Source organism: Delphinus delphis, chromosome 20 (genome assembly GCF_949987515.2).
Source record: "Delphinus delphis chromosome 20, mDelDel1.2, whole genome shotgun sequence".
Taxonomy (NCBI): Eukaryota; Metazoa; Chordata; class Mammalia; order Artiodactyla; family Delphinidae; genus Delphinus; species Delphinus delphis.
The window spans coordinates 58443071-58465881 of record NC_082702.1 but is presented as its reverse complement, the minus strand read 5'-3'; the positions used below and the strand labels follow the sequence as shown (position 1 = coordinate 58465881).

The window sequence follows — 22811 nt, the reverse complement described above, 5'->3', positions numbered from 1 at the left end:
CCTCATTCGGAGTCCTCCTGCTTCCCCCTCAGACTTTGCTCTTGGGATAGAGTCTAAAACCTTGTATCCTAGGCCTTAGAAGGACTTAGCTTAAGGGAGTGGTTTTTAAGCTTTTTGTTGTTTTTGCATTTAAACCCTTTATGCAAACAAGGCCCGGTGTAGGTGGACATCAATGTCCCAAGAGGGGCCCCCTGCTGTCCCCTGGTCACCCTGAGGGCAGGCCAGGCAGAGGGCAGGGTGGGCGGAGTCCTAAGCCCAATGCTGTGTCTGTTCTGCCTGTTGTCTCTCCCTCTCCCTCTGCCCTCCTCTCTCCAGTCCACAGCCCAGTAAAGAATGACGAGGGTGGTGGGTAACTGAGGGGACCGATGGTAACCCCTCGAGGGTGTGCGTTACTTCACACCACTTTTACATGGTCTCTTAAATCTTCACAGCTTTGCAGCTGGCCCCCATCCCGTCTCACAGATGCCCCCCAAGGCTCAGAGAGGGGGCTGGCCTGTTGGGCAGAAGGCCGGCAGCCAGTAGAGCTGCCGTGGGCTGTCCCTCGGTCATCTCTCTGGACGCTGCTGCTGCTTGGGGACCCTGGCCACAATCCCCGCCAAGGGATGGCCTCAGGCGGTCAGGTTCGGGCCTGGGACTCTCAAGGAGCTCAACCCCCTGTCCCCAGCCTCCTTTGGTCTCTGACCTTGGGGAGGAACCCCGAGGCTACGAGTCTCAAGGGCTCTAGAGAAAGTCCAGGGTGAGCCATGACTCCAGGAAGGAGAGGCAGAGAGAAAACCAGTCAGCACTGAAACACCAGATTTCATGGAAGTCCCCATCTCTGGCTTTTGAAGAGTGGGAGGGTCTGGGCCTGTGTTGGAGCTGGGATGGTTGGCCAGCCGGAGCCGGGTGCCACGTGCAGGCTCCGGGTCCCCACCGCACCCATCAGCTTCCTCAGGCCCTCACCCGGTCCTGGGTCCCGTCACCCTCGGTGGGCTCTGCCTTACACACCGAGCGGCTCTTTTTTTCTCCTTTCCCAGCCCAATTCAAGGGTGGAGAAGGCCAAACTGGGGTGGCCGGGTGAAGTGGCCAGCGCAGCCTGGGCTCAGACCCTGGCCTGGCCGCCCAAGGGCAGTTATCGCTTCTCAGCCATGGCAGAGGGATCAGGGCAGAGCTGGCGGTGGTGGCAGGCGCGGGTGGAAGCGGCCCCCAGCCCCCGTCGGACCTCAAGGGCTTCCCGCCCGACATCCAGCCCGGCCGCGGCCCTGGCCCTGCGGGCGGGGCCTCCGAGCCACCCCACGGTCCCCAGGGGGCGCTGCGGGTCCGCGTCCGTGGGAGCAAAGCCCCAGCTGCTCCTGCAGTGCGGGGCGCAGAAGCGGGTGGCGTGCTGCCGCGGAAGCCCGGCGATAGGGACCCTTTCTTGAGCCCTCCGGACCGGAACCGCCGGGGGAGAAGCGGCCCCCGCCCGCCCCCACGCGACTCCGAGCGGCAGCGCCAAGGCTGTTGAGGGTGGAGGTCTTCTCGGGGAGTACGCCGCACGGGGGTCTCCGGTCCCCGCTGGCCGGCCCCGGCCGGGAGGGCTGGTGGGGGTCGCGGGCGGCACGGAGCGGCGGAGGGGTTGCCGGGGCGTGCCGGGCCGTCGGGGAGGCGCGGGGGCGGGCACGCCGGGAGGGCGGGGGGCCGAGCTTATAAAGGCCCGCGGGCGGGCTGAGGGAGGAGGGAGCTGCCGAGCCGCGTCCTGCCGTGCTCGGCTTCCGCGAGCTACCGAGAGCCGCGCGCTGCGCTCCGCCGCGGGGCAGGGCTGACACCGGGGCGAGCGCGGGCCCCAGCCGTCGGCACCGGCGGGCCGCGGTGGGCCCCGGCCCTAGGAGGAGGACCAGGAGGGCGCGGAGGCGCTCGTGTCCCCACAGACCAGCCGGGGTCCTGGCCGCTGCGCGCGGCACGTGCAGCGACCCGCCCTGTGCGCCATGCGCCGGCCGCGGCTCCCCAGCGCCGCCCTTTAGTGCCGCGGCGGCCGAGCGACCCCGGGCCGGCTCCACGGGCCCCTCGGGCATGGAGCCGCACGTGCTCGGCGCCGTCCTCTACTGGCTGCTGCTGCCCTTCGTGCTCCTGGCCGGTGAGTTGGGGAGTGCGCTGCGGGCTCTGGTCTGGGACGGGGTCTGCGTCCCCGCTCCCGGTTTCCGGCCCGGCCGCCCAGCGAGGCTGGCGGGGCGAGGACCGTGCGCGGGCGGGCGGGCGCGGAGATTCCCCGGGACGCGCGCGGCCCTGGGCGCCCACATTCCAGAAGCATGAGAGCGCCGGGGGGGCCGGGGCCCCGTCCCAGCGCCAGGCTGGGAGGGCGGCGGCGGGGTGGCGGGCAGATGGCACCCGGGCGCCCACAGGGGCGGGCAACGAGCGACCCCCGGAGAGGGCGGCTCGTGCCCACGCCCTGGGCGCTGAGAGAAGGGGCACGAGGGTAGGGGAATGTTGGCCCCTATGGGAGGGGCTGGGGCGTCGGTGAGGGGGGCACGAATCTCTTTTTCTCTTTCGTGTTTAAAAAAAAAAGCTCAAATTTGCATCACGACTTCCTGACCAATCTGGGAGAAGGCGGGCTTCCTGCCTGGAGCTGTTTCATCTGGAGCCTCCGGAGGCTCTAGCGTCGCTGTGCCCTGGGCTCGGCCCCCCTCACTCTTCCCCTTCCCGTCCCCACCCCACAGCCGGACTAGGGCAGGCCCATGCTCTGGAAAACATAGTTGGGGTTCCTCCCTGCCGCCCTGGTGTCCTGGCTTAACTCCGCTGGGCTCTAGTGCTGCGAGAGGGGCGGGGCAGGCTGTGCCCTGGGCTGGGGGAGGGAATGCCCCGCAGAAGCTTCTGGTCTTGGTATCAGAGCTGAGGGCCCGCAACCTTGCTGCTTGCCGTGTCGTCGGCGCCCCTTCCCGGAAGCTGGTAGTTGTGGCTTTCGTTGCTCCATGGCCCTCCCCCTGTGCACCCCTCCTGGCCTCCCTGTGCCCGGGGCAGAGTGCCCGAGACTCATTTCACCCTTCACACGCCAGCCCTTGGCCCTCAGCTCCCTCCGCTGGGGCTGTCTCTACTGGGTGTGAGCTGGAAAGCGGTCTGATTAAATTAATTCGCGGAAACTTGGAACGGTTTGCAGTGTGAGTCTGCCTGTTGGGTGAAAATTTGTCCGACCGTGGTGGGTGTTGTTGGTGTTTTTATGCTGAAAGCCTTTCCAGAGCCTCTGAAATCGCTCCAGGTGGAATTTGCCAACTTCTGTTATAGGGAGGAGCGGGCTCCAGTGGGCTAGGAATGTGGGACCCCGAGCAGCCTGCCCTCGGCTCCCAGACAGACTGTGTTTTGATTTGTAGCAGAGGAAGGTGGTGAGACTTGGGAAAATTTTCAGGACAGGAATCAATGAAAACCATTGAGGTCAGGGAGGAGGGTCTGAGTCAGCCTTGCACGGACCGGACAGCCCGGGATGTGCTCGGGGGAGTGTGGGGCCCGTCGGCCTTTCTCCTCGTGCCTCTGGAGGGTAGACGTTAACAGGCTAGCAGAACAGACCCAGCTGGACGTGTGGCTCAGAAGCTGGTAAGCTTCTCAGAGGGGCAGGTGGGCCTCGGACGGCCCCGCAGCACACCTGCAGTCTCCTTAGGCTGTGAAGCCAGGAGGGGAATTGGGTAGGCCTGCGCGGTGGGCGCTCGCTCCTGAAGGGCGCGCTTCCCCACGTGGTGCAGTCTCCTCGTTCAGGGTCAGCAGACTTTTTCTGTGATGGGCTGGATAGTAAATATTTTCACATCATGAGCTCTTCTGGTGTTTTTTCCAACCATTAAAAAATGTAAACACCACTCCTAGCTTGTGAGCTGTAGCAGAACAAGTGGTGGAGCCAGGCTCAGCCCCAGGGCCAGAGTTTGTTGACCCCGAGAATTAATCTGTGTTCTTCGGGCTGTTGCCTGTAACCCAAATGGGTGATATGGGCGGGGGGAGGGTAGGCCTCTCGGTCTGTGGATGCAGACGTGGCACTAGCTCAGGGTTCCCACCTGGGCTACATTGGAGTCACCTGAGAGCTTTTCGCATCCTGATGAATAATTCTTTGTGCACGTGGGCCGGCTTTCCTGTAAATCTAAAACTGTCCCCCAAATGAAGTCTGTTCATTAAAACCCTGGTACCCTGGCCATGCCCCGCATGGATCCTGTGTCTGGGTGCGGGGCTCAGCCTTCCACATTTTTTCTTGAGCTTTGTGGGAGGGTGACGTAGAGCCGGCCAGGAGCCCTGCGCAGTGACACCTGAGAGGCTGGAGGCCGGCTCTCGGGTCGGGGCGTGGGCGGCCCCTGAGGGAGCTCGCTGTGTGCTGCCGCCTTCTGAGCGCCCCGCGGTCTGTGGCGAGCTTTGGTAGCGTCGGTCAGTTCTGCGGTGTTTCCCAGTGAGTGGTCGGTGCTGGACGAGGCCGTCGGAGGGGATTGGTCAGACCTGTGCCTGTGCTGGCTCAGGCAGCGGCCGCAGTGAGGGTTTGGGTCATCCTGGGGTGCCCCTTGCCTCCCCAAATCCCACCTCCACCTCGTCACAGCAGAGACTCCCCAGCCCCCCACCCTGCCTCCCCGGGAAGGGTGACGGCCTTCGACGTCTCACCTGTGGTCCCTGCAGCCCTGGGGGTCAGGACCCAGAGCTGGAAGGTTCTAGAGAGACAGAACACTTTGTGATTCCCATGGAACGGGCCCCGCCCCGCGACTCTTGACCTAATGGGCCTCCCAAAAGCAGCACCGTAGCCCAAAGGCAGGTGGGTAGAAGGCAGTAACTGTATCACTGATAGGGAAACACGGGCAGGGCGGCAACATGGCTTCCGCCTGCGGGATGGACGGGGCTCCCGGCCTCGTGGACACGCCTACTGCACGCCAGTGTCGTCACCTGCACCAGCCTGATTGTCACTGCCGTGTCACCGTTTAGAATGGGACACTTCCTCCTTTTCATCGTGTTTTCACCATCACCGTCTTAACACCCCTGTGAGGCGGGCAGGAAGGCAGTGCGAAGACGGAGGCCTGGGACAGCGGGGCCCTGTTAGAAACCCAGGCCTGAGACTTCCCTCCCAGCCCCCTGGTGGTGACACCCCGCGAGGCTCTCAGGCTGGCAGTGAGCCTGGGGCCGTCCCTTTCCGAGGCCCCCAGAGCTGAGGGTAGGTCTCGCGTTCATCTGCCGCCTTGTAGGGGAGACTCGGCCTCCTGCAGCCCCTCCGAGGACTGAATAAGTCGCAGGACTCAGATGCCTGGTTGACGGGACCCAAGGGCTCAGTGTGCGTGATCAGGGAAGGGGCTGGGGTCGGCCCAGGAGCCGAGGACGGGTCATCTGTGGTCATCTTGCAGGTGGCCATCCCACCAGCAGTCAGGCCAGCGGGAAGGGTCCTGCGGGGCAGTGTTGATGGGGGGGGCGGGGGTGACAAGCATCTCAGATCCTGTCCCTGGGACTGCTTTCTGGGCGGTGTCTCTCCCTCCAACACTTTCGGTTCTCAAAGGTGGAGAGGGAAAGGGGCCCGTCTGCTCTGAGCCCAACTGCAGGGGACTGCCTTCTGTGGCAGGGCCCCTACAGGGCTCGAGGGTATCCCCTGCTCCCCCTCCGCCCCACCAGCACAGTCTTTAGGGCCCAGTGTGAGCTGCCTCCTACAGGAAGCCACTTTTTTTTTTTTTTGCGGTACGCAGCCCTCTCACTGCTGTGGGCTCTCCCGTTGCGGCGGAGCACAGGCTCCGGACGCGCAGGCTCAGGGGCCATGGTTCACGGGCCCAGCCACTCCGCGGCATGTGGGATCTTCCCGCACCGGGGCACGAACCCGTGTCCCCTGCATCGGCAGGTGGGCTCTCAACCACTGTGCCACCAGGGAAGCCCAGGAAGCCACCCTTGACCACCCTGGTCCTCAGGAATCCCCTTTTCCTTAGAATTCAGTGAAGTCTTGTCTTCTTTGTTTTCGAAATAGAGAGACTTGTTTTGTTTTTAGATTCTTTCGTTTGTAGACTCTTTGGTTTGGTTACCAAAGCAATTTCCTTCTCCCCCGTGATGCTGACTCCAGGAGTTACAGAAGTGGGTCAGAAGTCCGCTGTGTCTGCTGCCCAGCGGCTGGAGCCTGAGGCTGTCTTCGGGGGGGTCGATGCTCTGCACGTGAGCTCTGCCCCACTCCTGACCTTTGAACCCCTCTGAGTTAAGCCTGTTTTCTGGATGAGGAACCTGGGGCTTGGGGGACTAGAACGCAGGCGAGAAAGGATGAGTCTGGGGGTGAAATCTTCTCCTTCTCAGGGCAGGTGAGCCCCACGCCTGCTGGCGGGGTGGGAGAACCTGGGGTGGGAGGTCTTAGGGAGGAGAGGGCGAGGCTGGCCCTGCTGGAGGGGCTTGTGGGTGGCGCCAGCGTCTGTCCCGCTCTGAACCTGCCAGGCCCTCACCCCTCTGTCTGGGCCTCAGTTTCCTCGCCTGTAAACGAGACGATAAAAGCTTGAAGGCCGACCCCAGGTTTCTGATCGCTTGGTCCCTGGGTGGGGCAGGGCGGGACAGTCCTGGGGGGCCGAGTGGAAGAGCCGCCCACCACCAGGTCCTGAATGTGCAGAGATGCCCGCCGGCCACAGGCCGTTTCCAGGCAGGGAGGCGTGGCGTCCAGAGCCACCGTGCGTGACACCCGCCTGCTCAGATTCCTGTGCTCACGTGGGACGTTTCCCCAAGTTCATTCAAGCGTTCTCTCACCCAGGTCTCGTGGGACGGTGCTCCGGGCAGGCGCCTAGGTGCTGGTTCAGGGCCAGTGGCGGTGGGCGTGGGAGGGGCTGGGCCCATTCTCCTCTCTAATGGAGGCCGAGGTTTCCCTGGCTGTATGGCGAGGTGTGGGTCCCCCGCAGCTCCCGGCACCTTGGTTCTGTAAGTGCGTTTGCCGTGTCTATTCACGCTGTGCTGAGCCCAGATGGGAAAGAAACGCAGTGCAGCCTGTGACGTCATACAGAACAAGGTCCAGGCTGGGCAGGGCTGGGGAGAGGTGGGCACCCAGCGGGACTCGTCTGCTGGAGGGAGAGAAGTTGTCAGCCAGGCCGGGGAGGGGGGCAGGGTGGCAGATCGAAGGCTCCGGACCAGTGCAGCCCCCCAGGGTCGGACCGCCTGTGGAAGGAGGCGAACAGGTGGCCTGGTAGCTGGGGGGCTCCCATCCCCTAGCGGTGGCCAGTCGGAGGGTTGGGTTGGAGAGGGCAGGGCAGTGCCGAGTGGACAGTCGGGCCGGAGGGACCTGAGGCTTGACACCCCTCCCCCCGTCCCCATTGTGATTCTTTGATTTAGTGTTAATTACACAAGTAACGTATGAATACTTGTCCTGAAACAGTGACGTTTTGGGTCAGATGAGATTAAGTTCTTTCTTCCACCCTTTCTTCCTGTCCTGAGAAGGAAGGCCCTGGTCAGTGGCTGGGGCCCAAGGTTGCCGTGTCCCCACCCGTGGGGTTAGGTGGCTGCGGGTCTTTGGGGCCCCGGCAGCGCCCCGCCCACCCTGACATGTGTGAGAGTGTTTCTTGGGGTGGCCCGGGGTCAGCAGCCTCTGCCCTGGAGAGGAGCCCGCGAGGCTGGGGCCTGGTGCCGCGGGCAGCCCTGCAGAAGCCGCCGACTGCGATGGGCATCGCCCGGCCCGGCCCAGCCGCCCGGTGCCGCCAGGGCACCCTCAGGCCGCCGTGCGTGGCCCGCGCTTCCCTGCGCCGTCTCGGGCCTTTGCCGAGTGGGGCGGGTCCATTTTTCTGCTGCGTTTTAATAACATAATTATAGGGAGTATTTTTAGTTGTCTGTAACGGCCGACTGTTTACCAGGCTCCGACCTGCGCGCTGTTTTTCTCCGTGAGTATATATAGCCGGGCCTCTTCTCCTTCCCCGGGGCTCAGGCTAAAGAGGGAGCGTGGCCACCTCAGCTGCCTCCTGTGGTTTCCTTTGCCAGCGAACGGGCGGCTGAACCCGGCCCAGCGGCTTCCGCAGAGCGGGAGGGGTCTGGGGGCTGCTGTCCTCGAGAGCGGGTGGGGGGCCGGGGTGGGCGGGGCCTCTGTCCTGGGCTCTTAACCGCTGACCGCGTGGTGGGACGTGTCCCATGCAGGGAGCTGAGGCGGGAGGGACGCGCCTCTCAGGCCGCGTCCGGGCCCAGCTCCGACCCCGGCAGTGCCCAGGTGTGCTGCCCAGGCCCGTCCCCCCAGCGCTCCTCGCCTGCCCTGCCCTTCAGTGGCCTCCCGTGGATCCTCTGGGGAAAACAAGAGAACGCAACTGCTGTGCGCACAGGTTCCTCGGGCCTGCAGAAGCAGCCGGTGGCCCGTGATTGTGGCCCGGACGGTGGCTGGGTCTGGATGGGCACAGCAGGAGCGGACACAGCCTGGCTCCCGGGCAGGGGCCTCACGGGCCTCAGGCCTGGGCCTTGGTCTCTCTCACCTCCTGGAACTGCCAGGGCCTGTGACCTGTGGCTGCCCCCAGTGACACACCAGCCTCCCCTCGGGGCCCCAGGATCCTGTCTGCCTCCAGTCTCCCTCCCTCCCTCTCTCTCTCTCTCCCTCTCTCTCTCTCTCTCCCTCTCTCTCTCTCTCTCTCTCTCTCTCTCTCTCTCTCTCTCTCTCATCCACTGGATTTGTGATTATGGTTAAAACACCATTAGAAACAACACGTCATCATAACAGCATTAACAAGAGCTTTTCAAAGGGAAACTCAGCCGTCCATGCCGCTACCCCCAGCTCAGCTGTTTCGTCCTCCCCTCCCGTGGGTGGCCAGGGATCGTAGTGACCACGGGGCACGCCCAGGAGCTCTGAGGGGCTTCGTGCCGCGGGTACCTGTCTCCCCTGCTGGGGGGGTGTCCCTCGGCTGCTTCACGGAGGGGCAGGTCACCCTCACCACTGAGGCGCCGGTCCCCGTGTGCCAGTTTGGGTGGCCGGTGCCGAGTGTCCTGGCCGCCTGGCCGCCACGTGGGCACACAGTGCTGCGTCGTCTACCTCAGTGTCCCCCCGTCCCCCAGCCCCCTGCAGCCTCCACCCATGTCCACAAGCATCACCCCCGGCCTGGACAGACGGGGGTCTCGGCACACCCAGCCCCAGGCTTCCTGCTCTGCGTCCAGATGCATCCCACAGCCAAGTGGCCTTCCCGGGACATCCGAGAGCTGCCCACTGTGCCCACGGGGCCCCCCTCAGGACGAGCCTCCACTCGCTTTCCGGCCTGCTGCCAGCAGCACATTCGCTCCTGGGGGGGGCGCTAGTGGCTTTTCCATGTCACAGATGAGCACCCCGGGGGCAGAGTTCTCTGCCCGTGACACTGCTGCCTCCCGGGAGCCCCGCCCCCACTCATGTCAGTGTCTGGGATGACCCCCCCCCCCCACAGTTCCTGTGGCTGCGCCTCTTCCTCCACTAGCCTCCCGCTTCCATTTGGTCTCCCAGCTCCCCGAGCTTGTCCTTGCCCCAGAACCTGCCGGCTGTCCCCCTGCCACCGCCTCCTGTGGCTGCCCTCCTCCCTCGCAGACGCTCGGTCGCTCTGTCGCCTTCTACGTGTCACTCGCCCGGCAGACGTGTCTGGAGAACCTGCCTGTGCCAGGCCCTGCTGTAGGCTCTGGGTTCCCGACAGAGCCCCCAGGGGAGGACGGCACGGTCCACGCGTAGAGCTTTCCGCTGAGACGTCAGGCACTCAGAGTAAAGGGTTGGACCTTACGTGTTCTGTCTGCTGGGTTGACAGTCAGGCACATCTGTCCCCCTCCCCAAGGGAGATGGAGATGTTTCTGCCGCCCGTTCACCCCCTCGACCCTGACTTCCTTCCCCAGGTCAGTTTTGCCTGCACTGGGGGGGTCCGTGCTCGAGGGACCACCGGGGTGTGTACTTCTGTGTCTGCTGCCTTCCGTGCCTTCCCGCCTCTGGGACGTGACGCTGTGTGTGTGCTGGTGGTTCCTTCCTTCTGGTGCTAAGGTCCCCTGGATGCACCGCCACGTTTGCTTATCTGATCACCTCTTGCGCCTGGCGGGTAGTCACGAGGCTGCTAGCCGCGTGGCGTCTCCGCGGACACATACTTGAATCTCATTCACTTCTGGCCGTGGGGTTGCTGGGTCACGGGCATCGCATGTTCCCGGCAAGGAAGCTTCGATCTGTCCTCCTGGTTCTCGTTTAGGGGACACTCCGGGGCGTTCCACCCTCGCCGCGCGTGGTGTTGGCCTCTGATTTTTGCTGGTTCGGGGCGTGCGGTGGCATCTCCCGCGACCCCAGTCTTTGTTACCCTGATGCCAATGATGTTAAGCGCCTTGGACATCTTCTCTGGCACACATCTTTAGGACTCTTTCACCCGTTAAAAAAAACTGGACTGTTGGTTTTTTTATTTCTGCCTCTGGGGGTTCGCTGTGGACTCGAGATCGTAAGCTCTTTATCAAACCTGTTTGCACCCCACGTGGTTTTCCCTGCCTGCGGCTTCGATCCTAATTGTCTAATTTATGGTGTCCAGTTAAGAGCCAATCGTCTTCTTTATGGTGTCCAGTTAAGAGCAGGTGTTTTTTTTTTTGTTTTTTTTTTTTTGGCAGTACACGGGCCTCTCACTGTTGTGGCCTCTCCCGTTGCAGAGCACAGGCTCCGGGCGCGCAGGCTCAGCGGCCATGGCTCACGGGCTCAGCCGCTCCGCAGCATGTGGGATCTTCCCGGACCGGGGCACGAACCCGCGTCCCCTGCATCGGCAGGCGGACTCTCAACCACTGCGCCACCAGGGAAGCCCGAGCAGGTGTTTTTGATTCTAAGTCCTGTGAGCTCGGATGCTTCTGGCTGGGACGTCGTCTCCCGTGTCCCCGAGCTGGTGGCTGTGACCAGGTGCCTGGCTCATGGGGTCTCTGAGTGTTTCCTGGTGGGTGGGCCGCTCCGCTCGCTGGGCTGGGCCTTCCCACTTCCTCCCTGCCCTGCCCGTCCCATCCCATCCTGTCCCATCCCAGCCCTCCCCTTCCCTCCTCTGCTGCCTGCCGAGCCCTCTGCCTGCTCTCAGCTCTCCTCTGGGGCCTCTGTCCCACTGTCTGCAGGCTCTTGTCCTGGTGTCGCTCCTGCGGTGGGACCGTCACTCTGCCCTTCCATGTGGCCCCCCCTGGGCCGCCTGTTGAATGAAGCGGGTTCCTTTCGGCCTCTGCAGAGACGGTCCCAGTCTCCAGACCCCCGTTGCTGTGGTTCCCGGGGACGCAGTGACCATCTCTGTGCTCACCTGCTTTCCCTTCTGACTGTGCCCCTCAGGATAAGCTCCCCGGAGTCAGACCCCGAGTCCCAGGACAGGACAGACTCGCTGTCGGACACACACCTGGTGGTTTAGCAAGTGCAGCCTCACCGGAGTGGGCACAGCCAGGCCCTGGCGTGTAACGTCCTGTGTGACGCCCCCGGGAGGCCTGTGCGGTCTCCCCGGCAGACGAGCCGCCTGCGGTCCTCGGGGCCTGTCCGCGTCCAGTCCGGCTCCCTCCTCTCTCCTGCGGCGGCTCAGCTTAGCACACGCTCCGTGCTCACACGCCCAGCTCGACAGACACACGCTTGGCCCGTGTCTCCGCTCCGTGCGGGAGGCACCCGCCTGGGTCCTCTCCACCCTTGCTGGCAGGGTGGTGCCTCTTTGTCCCTCGGCCCTCGTTTCCTCGTCACTGTCACTGCAGCTTGGCCACTGCCCGGTCCTGTGGGTGGGAAGTGGACAGAGGCAGAAGCTGTGACAAGCGGGCACTGCCCGAGGCCCCGTGGGTGCCGAGCCCTGCCTGTGACACCCCCTTCCTGCTGCAGGAACGTCCCACACCTTATCAGCTGGTGCACACCGCCCCAGCCGGGGAGCGATGGCCAGGCTGGGCCCTAATCTCTGGAGGTCAGGAGCGGGGTGACGCAGGGACGGTGGCCTGAGGCTCCACGAGGGCCCAGGAATGGCACCGAGGGGCCCGTCGGGAGGGCAGCCTTGCCCTGTGACCCCAGGAGGATGGGATTAGCGTTGAAGCAGCGCTGGCACGTTGTCTGGCCTGGCAGCAGCTCCCCTCGGGGTCCTGGACGCTGGGGATGGTGGTGGGCTCTGGGTCCTATGTCCCTGTGTCCCCCTCAGGAAGCCGGGGCCGCTGGGCGCCGGATGGCCAGGACCTCCTCTTCCCCTGGAGGCGGCCCCGTTGGGCCTTCCGCCGCTGCCCCATCTGACTCTAGCCCTCTTAGGATCTGGGGCCTCCGGGGGGGCCTTCCTTCCCGTCCTGTCCCCGGGTTGTGGCCACGCAGGCAGGGAGGGAGCCTGTGCTCCGCTCACCAGGCGGCTCCCCTCCCACCTCACCCTCCACCCGTCCACCTGTCCACCTTTCTTCTTGGAGCGAGGCCCCTCGTTCCCCTCCCCGTCGCCTCCCTTGCCCCACAAACCCTGGGAGGGCTGTGCTGTGCCCCTGTCCGCCCCCCTCCTTGGGAGAGCGAGGGATGAAGGGCTGGAGGCCGAGAGTGGCTTGCAGGGGTGGACAGGAGGGCACTCTCCTCTGAGGGCCCACGCGGAGTTGAGCCCAGCTGGGAGGAGACCCCTGGCCCTCAAGGGCCAGAGCGGGCACGAGGCAGATGGAGGGGTAACCCTCCAGAGGAGGCTGCAGGAAGCTTCTGGGCTCACCGGCTCCATCGCATTCCAGAGCCTGAGACACTTCCAGGCATCCCGGGACGGGGCCCGCTTGTGTCTTCCGGAGGCATTGGAGGCCTGCAGGGGGCTGGGGGGCGCTGAGGACCTTGAGAGGAAGGGGCCACGCGGGCAGGGGTGGGGGCTGCCAAGGGTCACCCCGCTGAGCCGGAGGAGGCGGCTGGGCACTGGCCCCCCGAGGGGAGAGGAGCTGGAGGCCCTCCTCCCGGCTCTCTCCTCGGCCTGTCTGCAGGTGGGCGGGGCTTCGTGCTGTGAGTGCGGCTGCCAGGGGCTCGGCTCCGCCGGTTATTAGTAACTTGAGGCCGGTTTCCTCGCTGCGCTGTGTCCTCTCTGGTGGCTCCTGCAGTGACTGGGCCACAGGAGCCCAGGTGGCTTTCCTAGTCTCCAGGCCATAGGGCACATCACGGCTTCCTCCCTTGCCACAGGGCAGGGGCTCCAGGGTTCCCGTTCCTTCTTCCCTGTTCTGAACACAGACCTAGCACAGCAGCTCCTGGAGACACGAGATGCTGGACCCCAGGTAGTGGGGCGGTCATGCCAGCGGCCGTGCTCAGAATCCAACCTCCTGCCAGGATGGTTCCGGGGCTTCGGGGTGTTTATAAATGGGAATTTGGACATCGTCACCCCCTGTGTCACGTCCGTGCATCCTCGCCCTGCTTGGTCCTGTTCTGTGCACGGGCAGGGGGGGGGCGCCCACTGGGGCTCCCTGGGACCTCAGGTGGTTTCTGCCCCGTCCTGAGCACTGTCCCTGGGCTGCTCCAAGGTGCTGCTGTGTCGGGATCCAGGCTCCAGGGTGTATGGCCTCTGTGTGCCCAGCACCTGCCGGGCTGTGAAAGCCTTCAGGACCTGTGGTTTGGGGCCACACGCTGGGCCGGCAGGTGTCCTTGGAGCAGAGCAGCGGGATGGGAAATCTCCCAGGCCAAGTCTCTGTCACGTTTCCTCTCCCGGCGTCGACCTGGGCCTCCTGGCTCTGCTGCTGGGCCTCCTGGGGAAAGTGGCTCAGCCTCTCTCAGCCTTGGACGCTTCACCTTTAGAAGGGGGACACACGCTGTGCAGGGAGGCTGTCCGGAGCAGAGCTGGGGGTGCAGCCAGGCGCCCAGCACCCGCCCTTCCATCCCTGGGGCCTCTCTGCACCCCAGTTGTCTTCATCTCTAGTTGTGAGATTAGCACCTGTCCTGCTTGGCCTCGTGGCCCTTGGGGTGACCCTCCAGGTGACATGGGTGGAAATACTTTGTAAAGTGGCCCTGAGTGCGAGGCGGCCGTGCTGCTGCTCCCACACCCCTGGGCGCATCTCGAGAAGCCTGGCCACCCAGCACGTTAATCAAGGCACCCTAAAGCCCTGGGACACGGTGGTGGCCTCACCGGGGGGGGGGAATTTGGGGCAGAGATGTTCAGTGGCTTGGTAATGTCGAGAGCTGAGGGGGGCGTGGCAGGGTGAGGACACCTTGCTCAGGTGAGCGCAGTGATGGACCCTGCCAGGTCTGGCTGAGTCATGGCGGCCGGGCGCTCCCGCAGGACAGCAGCACCGCCTGGCCCACCCTGAGCTGTTGGTAGGAAGGGAGTGGTGGGGCAGATGCGTGGCCTGGGGCCCTGGGGCACTGGTCGTTTCCTGGTGCTGCCCCGAGGAGTCCCATGTGACTCGGCCTGGCCTCTGGGGCGGTGGCACAGAGAATCGCAGCCCAGAGAAGCCGAGCCAGTTCCAGGCCCCACGCTGGAAAGCACAGGAGCCAGCTGGGCCGTGACCCGTCCAGGGAGGGTGGGCATGTGGTTGGCATCAGGGCACAGAGGGACGGGATGCTCTGGGCGTCAGGTTCCTGCTGGGGCTCCCACTGTGAGGGTGGAATCGTGTGTGTGGCGGTCAGGAGGGCCCCCAGCCAGGGGGCGTGTCTGCAGGGGGGCATCCCTGGCCTCGGGAGCCCCTCCGGGTAGAGGGACACTGGCGGGGCACGGGGAGCCGGTGTCTGTGGGCCTGCTGGGTGCCGGGGGACCCTCACTGGTCTCCCGGCATCGGCTGCGGCAGCTGGACGAGGCACGAGAACCCTGCGGCCTGTCCGTGTGTAGCAGGGACGCCTGGGGGTCCTCCCCTGAGGTGACCAGAGCCTGCACGCTCCCAGAGGCTCAGCCCTGACCCTTGGGAGCAGCGGTGGGAGGTGTGCTGAGGCCCGCTTCTGGTCCCAGGGCCCCTGGGCTGTGGGCAGGTGGCCTCAGGTGGGCGGCCACGGGCTCTCCCTGTTGCTGGAGAACGCTCAGCTGTGGAGTACCCTCGAGCCAGCCGCTGATTGTATGGGCCTGGTGTCCCTGCTGCACGGGGCGGGGGCAGTGGGGGGCAGAGGCCCCCGGAGGGCGTGCAGAGCCTGAGTCCTGTGGCCACAGGCTGCCGGGCCCAGGAACGCGTCCTCTCTGTTCGGGGCGTCCCTGGCACCTTGTGACCTGCCCATTGTGGATGGCAGCCCCGAGGTGACAGCTGCCCCTGTGCTGATGGCCGAGGCCTTCTGGGAGCTGGGCCGACTGAGGCTGGGGGCGGTGGACGGGAGCCGGCCGGGAGGGAGGGCACCGGCTCCGCCTCGAGCCTCGTGGGGGCCTGTTTGTCGTGTCGCTCGGGACCCCCGCGATGTGTGCCGCTTGCTTTGCTGTCAGGAGTCGGATTGGTTTTCCAGAAACGCCGGATGTGGTGGGCGAGAGGCAGTGTTTGCCGCCCCTCTTTTTCCAGGAACTGAACGTATGGCCTGCCCCATCCCCACCTGCCTGTGCTCTCTGCTCTTAAGTGGCTGCTCCTCCTCTCGTCTGGGGAGCTGACCCCACCACCAGGGGCCCGTGGGGACGCTCGGCCGCGTGGTCCGGGAGCCGGACGGGTGGGGGCCATACCTCGAGGGTCACTCTGGGCCTGCGATGCTGGACTGAGCCTGGGTGATGGCGTGGCCTCGGCCCCTCCCCTGGCAGCACGGACCCTCAGGGGCTCGAGCCTCCATCTGGAGGGTCCATCGCCCGCAGGAGGTGGTAGAGAGCTAGGCCGGGGCTGAGGGGCAGGCCTGCGTGCGCGGGGAGGGGTGTGAGCCTCGCGGCTAGTTTAGGGAAGAGCCCGGTGGTGCCGGAGCCGTGGGCACGGCCGGGGGTCCCGTTAGGGAGCGTGGGTTTGTTCCGCGGGTGACAGAGCTGAGCTCCATCCCTAGAGGACCATTGGAGGAAGCCGTTGCTTCCTGGCTGCAGGGGAGAGGCTGCCCCGTGGTGAAGGGCCCGGCTCCGTCTCTCGCTGGCTGAGTGTCCTTGGCTGGTGGCCTGCGGGGACCTCCCTCCCCCAGCACAGTCCCTGCTCCGTGGGCCGACAGCTCCGAACGATCAGCCTGGGCAGGGCGGTTGTGTCTGTCCTGGCGCCCTGGCTGAGAGCTGATGGCGTTGCACTGGCGGGATCTGAGAGCGGCGAGCGGAGGCGGGCAGGGTGCCGGCAACGCCGATTCCCCCCGCCCCAGCCCCTTCTCGGCAGGCTTGGGGACCGTGCCTCGGGAAGCTTCAAAGCGGAATTAAGAGGGGAGAGAGCCCCAGACCTGCTCAGTCCTGTCAGGTGGGCTGCCGGGGGACTCTGGGTTCTGGTCTCTCGGGAGTCAGGAGGGACCGAGACGGGCTCACGGGAGCCCGGGCGAGGGTGGCATCTCTGTGGCGGACATGGGGCGAAGCCCAGGGCGCCCAAGGCTGCTTTTGTAACCTTTGCGGCCCAACAGACCACAGCTGCAGGCCTGGATGCCCCCCGGAAATGGCCCCAGGTGGGATTCCAGAGCCCAGAGGTGGCTCTTTCCTGGAAGGATATCCTGAAATTCATGAGCGTTTTTTCTCAAGGAGGGGATGGTGAACAAAGGACAGTGCAGCTGAGTGGGTGAAGTTAAATCTGGTAAGACGTGCACTGGCAGGAGAAACGTGTTAGAGCTGAACCACGGTAACAGGAGGAGTAGAACTGCTTGCTAATGATTTCTGTGCTTCTCTGCATCTAAAAAGTTCTGAAAAGGAAAGTGAATGTTCTGTGAGCGGGTCAGCAACCTTTCCTGCCAAGGGGAAATGGCGGCCCACTCCTGGCTTGATGCAGCCGGAGTTCAAGCCTGGGGTGCACCCTGCCACCGCCCCCCCACCCCCCTGCCGTCTTGCCCCTGGGAGTGGGTGCTCAGAGTGGCATGAGCTGCGTCCCTGCTCCGGGGGCGCTGGTGTCTGTTGGCGGGGGCAGGGGGGGCAGGCTGAGCCGCCCTGCCCAGGCTGGTTGTTATAGGAGCAGACAGTGTTGATTTTTCCCTAGGTCACCGTGCACTTGCTGAGTTTCCAGAGCCCGTGTGGGGCCCCCGACACCCTTTCTGCCCCAGCCCTGCAGCCACCTGGGCCCAGAGCTCAGAGGCGGGTGGGCCAGCCTGCGGTTCACAGTGCGGGAGCCTGAAAGCAGGTGGACCAGCCAGGGTTCTCCAGAGAAACAGCCAATAAGAGGTGGACAGGTGGATGGAATAAGAGATGGACAGATGGATGGGGTGTCTTCCATGGCCGCCTGTGCACAGACGAGAGGGAGGGCGGGAGAGACAGAGGAAGCAAGGAGATTCGTTTTAAGGAACTGGCTCGGGCAATTGTGAGACCAGTCTGAAATCTGCAAGGGGCCCAGCAGGCTGGCAGCTCGGGCAAGCCTTGATGTTGCAATCTGGAGTCCACATTGCCAGGGAGCTGGAGCATTCCTTCTTCCTGGGGGCCTCAGACTTCGCTGTAAGGCTTTCCTCCGACTGGCCGCACCTCTGGGAGGGTGTCCACCGTCCCCCAGTGCCTGCCGGACGTGGAAGTCCCATGTAAGGCTGACTGAACAGGCCGACGCGGGATGAAGCACCCGCCGGCCCGAAGGCCCCTCAGAGCAGCTCCTGGCCCACCTGCCCCTTGGGGAGAGCAGTGCTGGTGTGCTGGTCGCACCTCCAAGCTCTCGGGCAGACCCGAGCTCAGTGCCCTCACCCGAGGGAAGAGAGCAGGCAGGTTCTCCCAGGGCAGGGCTGCCCCCGCTGCTCCCTGCCGTCGGCACCCGCTCCGGCCCACGTTCGTGGGGCGCCTTCTGGGGTCACTGCTGCGCTGGGGCGGGCGTCTGCTGGGGAGCAAGATGGTCGTGGGGCAGGCGCCCATGAATGTCCCCTTTCTCCCAGGGGGCCCTGACACTGTCTACTGCTGACACGCACGGGTGACCAGAGCCTCTTTTCTAAATGCCCAGGCAGGGACGCCCTCCCCACCCCAGCTCCCGTGTTCCTGGGGAGGGCAGGGATCTGAAGGGGCCTGCGGACCCGCCCCCACCTGCCAGCCAGAGGTGGCCCGGTGGCATTCCTCCCCTCCCTAGGTGCTGGGAAGGGCCCTAGAGAGCGGGGCGGGCTGTGACCAGGCTCTGGGGCTCTTTGCGCCATCCAGACCAGACAGGCGGAGGGACTCGGGGCGCTGCGGGCCAGCTGAGTCACAGGGTGGGGCTCTGAGGCAGCACCCCACCCTCCAGTCCCGGGCCAGAGCTGGCGGCAGACTGGAGCGCCAGACTGGGCACCCGCGTTTGGAAAGGTGGCCCTAGCCTCGGTGGCTGCTGGAAGGTGACGCAGCCCGGGCTCTTCAGAAGCCTTGTGGCCTCGGGCCCGGCTACTGTGGGCCGGCCTTAAAGCGGACGCTGCCTCCAGGTGGAGGGGGGTGAGTGCAGGACGCAGGGGAATGCAGGTCCTTGTCCCCCCCAGGGGAGGTCTGGGTGGCACTGTAGGGCTGGACGCCCTGTGTCGGGCGCGGATGCGGCAGGGGTCCCACGCATCATCACCTTGCTGCTCCTTCTAAGCTGGGAGGACCGCGCACCTGCGTCCTTCCAGGCCCAGGTAGCCTTCCGTCGGCAGGGCACGTCCGCCGGGGCCGCGTCACAGCACGCGGGTCTGGGCAAGCCTGGGACCTGCGTCGCCGCCAGATCCCCAGGGGACGCCGCTGGGGTGGCCTGGGAACCCCGCTAGGAGGACCGCGGGTCTGTAGGAGGGGTTACGCCGCGTCTTGTCGCACGGAGAGCTTTTGGGAAGACGTGTGGGCTGCTGGCTGGAGGGCCCTGGGAGGGTGCAGCCCGCGCGTACCTCCGAGCCGTGGAAGCAGCACCGGCCCCGCGCCTCCCGCGGCTTCGCGTCGCCTTCCGAGTCCCCTCGCGATGCCCGAGGCTGCGGAGGCCCTGGACGGGGTCTGTGTGAGGGGTGCTGGTGGCCGAGGCTCCCCGAGGCCCAGGTGGGCAGTGTGGGTGGCGAGGCCCGAGTCCTGGGTCCGGAGGGCCCCCCTCCCCCTCATTTCCGGCGCTGCGGGCGGGGGCGTCTCGAGGGGCCCCACGGTGTCGACTAGCATGGAGTTCGGGGTGGGCGTGGCCCCGGGTCACGAGCGTCCTTGTTTACGCAGCGCTGAACGCCCGGGCCGCTGTCCCGTCACCACGTGTGTTTCTGTCTGCGTCCCCCAGACGGGCAGCCTTGTTGCGGGGCACGCGGACACTCTGGTTGTCGGGGGCCACTCGTCTGTCCCCGGGGAGCTGGGGGACGGGGGTCGGGGAAAGAGCAGGTGGAACGCAGCTGCGTGGGGCTGGTGTGCCGAGGAGCCAGTCAGCGCTCGGTCGCCGCGAGGGCAGCGGGGCTCTGGAGGGCCTGATGTCCGCACGGGCACCCCGGCTGGACCCTTTGTGCCTCAGTTTCCCCGTCTGACAGGTGGCCAGCAGGAGCCCCTCGCTGGCACAGAGCCCGGGTCGGGCGTGGCGGCGCTCACGGGGGTCCAGTGGGGTCTGCTCCTCACGTTCTGGGGGTGCGGCTCAGCTGGGAGCCCCTTTCCTGGAGGCTGGAGGGGGTCCTGCCTGTCCCTGGGACGTCTTGGAGGCAGGGGTCCGGGAGGGCGGGGGCAGCACAGGGCTGACCCACGTGGAGAGGCCAAGGGTGCCAGTTTCCCCCCGTGTGGCAGGAGGGCTCCCCGTGCTGGGCGCTGGCCTTGGGGACATGGGCCGCTGTCACCTGCTCACTGTGGCCCTCTGTGCATCCCAGGTTTGGCCCGTCTCAGCCAGGCCCTGAGCTCTAGGTGGCCTGGGGAAAGGGCGTGTTGTCAAACCGCATCGGCCGGAGATGGGGAGGGGCGTGTCTGCACGCTGTCCCCTTACCCGTCAGCCTGCAGAGACTCTGAGTGAGGCCTCCTGGGGCTTCCCTGGTGGCGCAGTGGTTAAGAATCCGCCTGCCAACGCAGGGGACACGGGTTCCAACCCTGGTCTGGGAAGATCCCACGTGCCGCGGAGCAACTAAGCCCGTGTGCCACAACTGCTGAGCCTGCGAGCCACAACTACTGAAGCCCTCGTGCCTAGAGCTTGTGCTCTGCAACAGGAGAAGCCACGGCAATGAGAAGCCCGCACACCGCAACAAAGACCCAGTGCAGCCAAAAATAAATAAATAAATTTAGGAAGAAGAGGGAGGCCTCCTCGTGTTCTGGGAGGCGGGGAGTGGGCGGCGGTCCCTGACCCTCTGTGGAATGCGGGCTCCACCCCTGGCCTGGAATCCAGCCTCTCCATTGTGGAGGCCGAGGTGGTTTGGGAGCCCTGATCCTCCAGGGGAGCGAGCAGAGGCCAAATACTGCAAATACCGGCAGCTCCAAACACAGGGCCCGGAGCGCTGTTTCCCGGGGAAGCCCTGTGGGCCCTGGCCTGGGGGAGCTGGCTGAGGGTCCTCAGGGGAGGCCGCGTCCTGGGGGATGGGGTCTGAGCAGCCTCGAGGGGAGAGGCACCGAAGGGCCTCCCCTGCGTCTCCCCGGTGGAGCAGGGGCTGCCGTGGGGCCTGTGGACGGCCCTTGAGGCCCACGCCTGACCCCCAGAGCGGCTTTCTCCGCAGCCCCCCACCCCGGCCTGGCCGCCCGGCCCGCCGGGCCTGGGCAGTGCTGGTTGAAAGCTCAGGCTCAGGTCTTCACGTCCCACCTGCTTTACCTGCCGGTCACCTCAGGGGCCATCCCCCACCCCCACCCCAGTCTGAACGGCCGCAGCGGTACCAGTCTGGCCCGTGTGGCACGTCTTGGGCAATGCTGGTGCTGTTGGGAGCCCCCCCTGAGATGTGGTTCAGCCCCTTCCCCTGTGTTTGGTCCACGGCGGCCACCAGGTCCCCTTGGCCCTGGGCAGTCGCCATGCTTCCCAGAGCCCGTGCTGCAGGGAGGGGACCAGCCGCCTGCGCCTGCTCTGTGCAGTCAGGGAGTTGTGCAGCCACGTTGCCCGGACACCGTACTCGCTAAACCTGAACGCGGCGGCAGGTAAACCCTCCGCCTGCACTTGGGCGCCCCAGGCTGCTGGTGGGGCTCCACGTAGGTGACACAGCGTCCCATGGCTGCCCCTGATCCCTCGCTCCGTCCTGTCCAGCCCCGTCCCCACGAGCCTGCATCCGTGTCTGTGGCCTCCGATCTCCTGTGGGAGGAAGGGGATTCCCGTGAAGGTCGCTGAGGTCCTTTGTAGGCCTGTCCTTCCCGTGGCACCCGGAGCCGGCTGCCCCTCCTGCCCTGCGGCGTGGTCCCACCCGAGACCGCCCGTGCAGGGAGCCCCGAATGGCTGCGTGCAGCCCTCAGCTGGCCGGGCGGGACGGGGTCTCGGGCAGGCACGTGCTGCACGGACCGTGAGGGGCAGGTGGCGGTCAACGGAGGGAGCGCAGCCGAAGGGCCTGCCGTCTCGGCCGCAGAGGCGGGTCTGGGCGGCGGGGCCCCTTAGCGCCCCTCCCCCAGCCTTCCGTGGGCTCTCCGAGGGGCCCTGAGATGCCAGCCCGCGCTGCCCGTGCTGGCCCCGGCCACAGCGCTTGTCCCGAGGGTAGGGGTGCGTGGGGTGGGCCGTCGGCTGACCTCCCCAGCCTTCCCCTTCCAGAAAGCTGGGTCTGATCTAGCCCTTGGTCTCCTCTGGGTCTGGGCCTGGAGGGCGGGGGTGTGGCAGGTGTGGCCACCGCGTCCTGTGGGTGCTGCCGTGGGAACTGCGAGGCCCGGCTGCCAGTGCGGACGGCAGGGGACGGCTGGTGCCACTGGGCGCTCCCGCTGCCACGTCTGTCCTCTTCCTCCATCGCCCGCCCGCCCGCCCCTGGCAGAAGCAAGCAGGGAAGTGTTTATGGGTTTCTCCTCGAAGCCAAATAAGGCAGAGTGAACAAGGTGGCTGGAGATGCGGCGGGCTGGGGTCGCGTGGGGGCAGCCAGGCTCACACGGGACCCCCGCCCTGGCAGCTGCCCTGGCCTGGCAGCCTTCCCCTGGGGTCTCTGAGCCTCCGGGTTGCGCCTGGCCCTGCCCAGAGGAGCTTCACCCAGCTGGTGGAGAGGCAGGCCCGAGGATGCCCGTTGGTGGGTCAGGGGAGCCCGGGCCTAGCCCTGCCGCTGCCCCGGCGCCTGGGGGCTCAGATGCCTCATGTCCTCCCAGCCTCCTGCCCGGTCTGTGGAAGGGCAGCCTGGTCCTGGTGGCCCGACCGCCCTGTGGTGTGTTCCCCCTGGTCTTCCCCTCTCGGTCAGTTCACCGTACCCGACCCCAGTTACACGTGAGAACCTTCCCCCCCCCCCCAGTGAAGAAGGAAGCCTCCCAGGTAGGGCCGAGCCCCTCCCACACAGGTAAACACTGGCTCTGCTTAGAGTGGCTCTTCCGCGCGTTTTTGACATTCACACGTGTGTGTCTGTGCTCATTTAAGTTTTTTTTTAAAATTTATTTATTTTACTTATTTATTTTTTGGCTGCATCGGGTCTTCATTGCTGCACACAGGCTTTCTCTAGCTGTGGCGAGCGGGGGCTACTCTTTGTTGCAGTGTGCGGGCTTCTCATTGTGGTGGCTTCTCTTGTTGTGGAGCACAGGCTCTAGGTGCGTGGGCTTCAGTAGTTGTAGCACACAACCTCAGTGGTTGTGGCTTGCGGGCTCTAGAGCGCAGGCTCAGTAGTTGTGGCACACGGGCTTAGTTGCTCCGCAGCATGTGGGATCTTCCCAGACCAGGGCTAGAACCCGTGTCCCCTGCATTGGCAGGCGGAATCTTAACCACCGCGCCACCAGGGAAGTCCCTCATTTAAGTTTTACACAAGAGGCGTGGCAGTGGGCGTGGCTGGCCATGACTTGTGTCCTCCAACAGGGCCTTGGAGGTTGGTGAGTTCTCTCTGCTACCTGCCGGACACCGTTTCCATGGCAGCATTTCCCTGAGCGGGAGTGGTTATGACCCCTCCCACCCAACAGCTGGGGAAACTGAGGCCCAGAGGGGCCCGCGTCTCCTGCAGGGCTGGGCCTCCAGCCGTTTCACAGGTGGGGAGA

General features: G+C 65.4%; 1 protein-coding gene across 1 annotated transcript in view; it reads left to right on the top strand.

Moving 5' to 3' along the window:
* Positions 1-1279: 1279 nt before the first annotated feature.
* Positions 1280-22811, top strand: part of PIEZO1 (piezo type mechanosensitive ion channel component 1 (Er blood group)) — a 54788-nt gene continuing 33256 nt past the window's right edge. The window contains exon 1 of the mRNA XM_059999678.2: positions 1280-2092. Coding sequence (XP_059855661.1) covers positions 2029-2092 — 64 coding nt within the window. The 5' untranslated portion in view covers positions 1280-2028. The remainder of the gene's footprint in view (positions 2093-22811) is intronic.